At 34.2% G+C, this 5,697-nt stretch overlaps 1 protein-coding gene and 1 pseudogene across 1 annotated transcript; one reads left to right on the forward strand and one right to left on the reverse strand.

Annotated features, from left to right (window-relative positions):
* The first annotated feature begins 1,572 nt into the window (after positions 1 to 1,572).
* LOC120198799 lies at positions 1,573 to 3,393 on the forward strand. The gene is made up of 3 exons (XM_039200067.1): positions 1,573 to 2,031; positions 2,881 to 2,898; positions 2,988 to 3,393. The coding sequence occupies exons 1-3, from the start codon at positions 1,662 to 1,664 to the stop codon at positions 3,167 to 3,169; spliced, it is 570 nt and encodes a 189-aa protein (XP_039055998.1). The 5' UTR covers positions 1,573 to 1,661; the 3' UTR covers positions 3,170 to 3,393.
* A 245-nt stretch (positions 3,394 to 3,638) lies between these two features.
* LOC120198798 lies at positions 3,639 to 4,879 on the reverse strand (annotated as a pseudogene).
* Positions 4,880 to 5,697: the final 818 nt, after the last annotated feature.

Below are 5,697 nucleotides of genomic sequence, written 5' to 3' on the forward strand. Positions count from 1 at the left end.
GCAGATGTGAAGAAGAAAAACCTCACTCAAATTAAACTCTTTTTTAGATTTGAGAAATCTCCCCACTGATAAGAAAACCTTGCTCTTGCGTAGAAATTCTAACCCTAATTTTTAAAAACTCAATTTAAAAGAAATCGAATCGGGTAATATGAACTTCTCTCTGATTCAACTCAAATCATGGAACTTCTCTCTGATGAACAGAGGTCTAAACATAGTTACAAGAAAAATTAAGACTATATAAAATCCACGTAGAAATAAGGGAGAAAATGAGTTTTATGTTTAAAAGAAATTTAAAAAAAAATTAAAGTTCCATGTGTCATTTTTTTAGTGGTTTCCACGTCACTTTCCGTGATGGACGTGGGTGAACCCATTAATGGTAGAAAATACCATGCCTGAAATCGAGAATTTTAAAACATTATGTATGAAAATGAGAATTTGGTATTACAATATTGACTCAATGGTAGAAAATCTTGTTTTTATTTCTTATTGCATCAAATTTGCTCTGAAAATTATTTAATTGTATCAATTTTACCCTTTGATCGATTTTTATTATTACAATATTGAATCAATAGTTAATGATGTTGAGGTGATAGTTCAAAATACTGACATTGATTTTTTAGTCGAGTGTGAAGGCATAATTACTTAAATTTTAAGGATTTATTTTAAATTTTAAAAAAAGTTAAAAATTATTAAAATTTAAATTATTAAAGTATTCATTAACTTCATTTAAAATAAAAATAGTAAAAATTATAAAATTTAAAATATGTAATAAATTTGATAAATTATAAATATAAAAAATTAAAATTTATAAATATTTATAAAGTACTAGAATAATTTAGCACTTTCACTAAAAATGTTTTTTTCCAGCTTGTCTGCTATTATTCATTTGATATATTTTCTATTGTATTAGAGTAACAATAAAATTCAAATTCTCCTTTAATTTCCTACAACAAATATTAATGAGAACACCAAAAAAATGGTTGAATTTTGATTTTTTTTTACTTTTTGTTATATAAAAATATAAGCGAAAATCAAATTTACATATGAAGATTATATATAAGGAATTTTTAGTATTATATAAATTTAAGACCATTAAATGAGTGAAAATAAATTGTTGAGATTAACATAGGAAATGAAAAGATATTCATCGTAAAAATAAGGAGTTAATTTCAATCATTTATTTCCACTAATTAAAAGAAAAATTAAACTTGTAAAAAGCACATGTAAATTGTGATGGGCAATATTCGAGTCAACTCAAAAAATTATTGATTTTTAAATTCAAATTAATTTAATAAGAATATTTAATTTTGAATAGAAATAGATAAATAATTTGATTTTTGCAATTGAACGTTTACAACTTGAATATCTAAAATATTGATTAATAAATTAGTGTAAATATTATTTGGGTCCCTCAATTTTCAACTTGAAATTTTAAGACTAGCGTGATTAAAAAAGTTTAACAAGTTAAATCATTGTGTTGAGGCTATGTACAAAGAAGGCCCTAGAGAATTAGCCCACCTAACTAAAACATAGCACAAATTATTTGCCCAAACCCAACCGATCAAATTTCTATACTCCACGATTCCAATGTCATCATCTACAACAGTAAAATCCAAATTACAAAGCAAAAAGAAGCCTGAATCGAAACTGCAGTACTGTTGATGAATCTAAGTTGTCTTCAACCTTTGTCTAAACCACCCGATCATCTGCTCCCCCTTACTTCAACATTTCCAGGTTCTTTTCACTTCCTCCGAAACAAGCCGGCATCAATTCCAAGCAATTCAAGCAGAGACTGCAGGAGTTACAAAGGCGTAAACTTTAATATCAGGAAGACGGGGATTGTGTGTAGGTGGTTGTTTCCAGTGGATCCATGGGCACCAAACATCGACTCAAAAAGCATTGCCTCTCAACTGTTTGCAGTTTCTTTGTTTCCGTACATTGGGTTCTTGAACTTCATAACCAAGTCTAAGTCTGCTACCAAGCTCACCCTTTTTGGATTCTACTTCTTGCTTGCCTTTGTGGGTGCCACCAGTGAGTTTTCTGGAAAAATATCCTTCTTCTTTCTCTGCTCTAATTTATGTTCTGGGATTGCTTATGTTCTATGTTTCGGAAATCAAGTGGAATTTTGAGTTGGGACTAGGTGTCTATTTTTCATGAAATAAAGAAATTAGTTTTCATAAATTACACATTTGTAGACCAAGAGAAATGCCTATTAGTTGCTTCTTTTCGATGATTTTGCAAGAACCCCACTTTGTTGATAAATGTGCTGGTAGGGGTGCTAACGGACTTGAGCAGCTTACAAGTAACTCGAACTCGGTTAAAATTTTATCAATGCTTGTTCAAATTGATTCGATTTCAACTCAAGATTTTATCGAGTTGAGTCAAACAGTGTCTAACTTAACAAGCACAGAATTTTTTTAAAGCAGCATGAGTCGAGCAAAATTTTATGATCGAGTTGAATCAATCAAGAGTTATAGTTTTTGACTTCAGTCGAGTTGAACACTGCTCAACTCTTGATCGACTTGCTCGGTAAGCAGCCCTATGTGACGATATTCATTTTGGCATATTTCCCCTTGTTTTGTTAAATGGTCTAATTGAAATGTTAGATATTCGAATTTATTTGCTACTTTTCTCATATGTTTATGTACATTTTGAGAATTATGGATTCATTGCTTCTCATAGCCAAGGGCAGAGATTCATAATTGTGACAATGGAAGCTCATTCTAAGTCATGTATATGTTCTACAATATGATATCTTCTCACTTGTGAGGCTGGAAATTTGTTTTATCCTGCAATTTGATTTTGCAATTGGTGGATTTGTTTCAACTCTACTGATTTCCTTTGAATTGGTTTTTTGCTCACTTTGCATCTACTGAGCAGTCCCAGCTGGAATATACGGTAAGTTCTCGCTAATGAACAACAATTGATTTTAAGACATGTTGATTTCATTACCAAATTGTGACAAGGTCCTTTTGATGTCGAGACAGCGAAGGTGAAATATGGTACTTCGCTATCTAATGTGGACTGGTTACATGGAGGGGCTGAATCACTTCTCACAATAACAACCTTATTCATCGTCTTGGGGTTGAGACAAGCTGTTCGGAAGTCCGAGGTTGCAAAAGAAAGCACATCGAGCTCCGTTCCGGACATGAAACAGAAGAAACCTTAAATGTATATGAACCCGGTAATCACCGGTGAAGGAACGAGTTCTCAGTTCAGTCGGTCAAGCGTAGAGGCAAGCAATGTTGTATCTACTAAAGGGATCATTGGAATGTAGATTCTTTTGCTATGTATATGTGAATTTTTTTACCGAATCCGAGATCTGTAAACTTTCACGGTATGTTGATACCGACAATCTATTTGGATTATATGTAAATGGCCATTGCTACTCAGTTGCAGGAAGTCTGAAGAGGACCTTTACATTAATTTTATGTTTTGCCAGAAGGTTTCTATATGCAAAAGTATCATTTTGGTGATAATCTGTGCACTAGTATTATGCTACTGTCAAAACTTGTGCCTGAAAATTTCTTGCAGCCAACTCTGAATTGAAAGAGGCTTTTGTATTGTACAATAGTTCTTGGTGAACACAGCTCACCATGAACATATGCAACCAGCTACTCTGATTGTGGAATCTGAATTCAGCATCTACCGTTACTCTTATTCGGTTGTGAAAAAGAGAGTTAGGAGAAAAACCCTTAGGTGTCAAACGGGAAATTCGGATCCAACTCCGCATGATCGAGCGAGAAATCCAAGTCCACCATCGGAGAATTGGTGGCTGAAGTGTTGGCTGAAACCAGCTCGGTGAGATCAGATTCAGAACATTGTGTATTAAGAACGTCTCCAAAGTCGTTTATCTGAGAAGCTGGAAAATAGCTTAATTCAGGTGTACCGGGAGAAATGAAAGGAGAAGAAAAGCTGCCGAAGATATTGCTGTAATCAAGTTCTCCTGAAGGTAAAAAGCTATTATTCTCGTTCTTTAAGCCCCCAAATGATGTCGAAGGAAAACAGGAGGGCACCATCTCTTTATCGTCTAAGCCCTCGGTCTCAACCCTTAGACCTGCTCTAAAACCTAAGACGATATCTTGTGATTGCAATGGTTGGTAATTGTTGTTTGATTTACGTTCTTGTTTTTCGGGCGATGCTGGTGGTGGAACTCCTCCATGGTTGTCATTTCCACATGTGTGACTTCCTCTGCATGTGACCTCGAAAATGGTGGGATCTTCATCTGATCTCTGGACTTGCTTTGTTGCCCAGCAGTTTTGGGTATTGCGATATGTGCATCTGTAATAGCTTCTGCCAAAAGTAAACCATCTATCATATAAATATCCAACGTATTTGTCTATAGTTTTATTTGTTTAGTAGTTAGCAAATGATTAGATAGATGAGTGAAAAAGTCTCACCTAGGATATTTGGCTCCTAAGATATCTTTTTGCCCATATTTTCCCCAACTGTACCCATCACCATGAGGACCCTCCAGCAGGTTTTCACAGTTCACTCTCACCTGCTCCGTCCGTCTAGCCATCATCTTTCTGCAAAACTAAACTACATCAAAATCTGCACCAACATACTAGTATTATAAAACTTGCAGCTTCGGAATTCACCTCTTCTTGGAGACATCTCCCTATCCCGGTTATCGTTATCTAAATCACCACTCCGGGCTGCCGGTGATCGTTAGACGAGACTCCACCACATTTTGTCGAGGTCTCGGTTTCAAGGTCAGAAGAGCTTTTTTACATAAAATCTTCTGTACCAACAAGTCCCTGGATTCAACAGAAGATGATGATGTACCCAAATGCAACCTTAACTGCTTGGCTAACTGGAGTCCTTGAATCAGCTAACTCACCAGTGTACCCTGCTCCCGTTTCCACATGTTATCCATGGAACTTGTTTAAGCAAAGGGGGAGTGTTTTGAATGATAAATTGAAAGGTTGGGGCTTTTAAAGGGAGTGCTTTGAGGCTGTGGATTAGAAAATGGTTGTTGGGGGAAATGTAGAAAGTTTGAAATTTGACCGAAAGAAACCGAGTTATTCAGCGTAGACCACTCTTTGGTCGTATGAGGAATTACAAGAGTAGTAGTGGAGTGACTGAAGAGTGAGAGAGGTCCAAACCCCAATTGCTGACCAATTGTCCTTCAAAATTACGTCCAACATATCTAAGGCGGATTTAGAAATATTTTATAGAGTGGACACATATATTAATTATTAAAAATTTTCGTATGGATGAACACGTATGGATGAACACAAATAAAATTTCAAGGTAGATGCCAATAATAAAATGTACAACTCGTATAAAAAAAAGTCAAATTCGAAGATGGAGATGTGTCCACCTTAGATATGCTTTGCATCCACCACTACATGGACCCCTTCTTATCCCTCTAAACTATCATTTTTATTCGTTTTAGTACCTAATTTTTTAGTTTTTTTAAAATCATACATAACATTTAATTTTTTGTTTCATTTTAGTTCCTATCGTTAAAATCTGAACATGTTTAATACTTAAACTATCACTTTTGGTGCGTTTTAGTACCTAAACTTTCAATTTTTTAAAAAACCTTAACATTAAATTTGAACAAAATACCAAAATGAAACAAAAACTAAATTTTAGGTATAGTTTTGAATTTTTTTGAAAGTTTAAGTACTAAAACATACAAAAAATGATTTAGGTACTAAACACATGATTTACCCCTTTTTTCCCTTT

Source organism: Hibiscus syriacus, unplaced genomic scaffold, assembly GCF_006381635.1.
Source record: "Hibiscus syriacus cultivar Baekdansim isolate YM2019G1 unplaced genomic scaffold, ASM638163v2 tig00004797_pilon, whole genome shotgun sequence".
In the NCBI taxonomy this organism is placed as follows: domain Eukaryota; kingdom Viridiplantae; phylum Streptophyta; class Magnoliopsida; order Malvales; family Malvaceae; genus Hibiscus; species Hibiscus syriacus.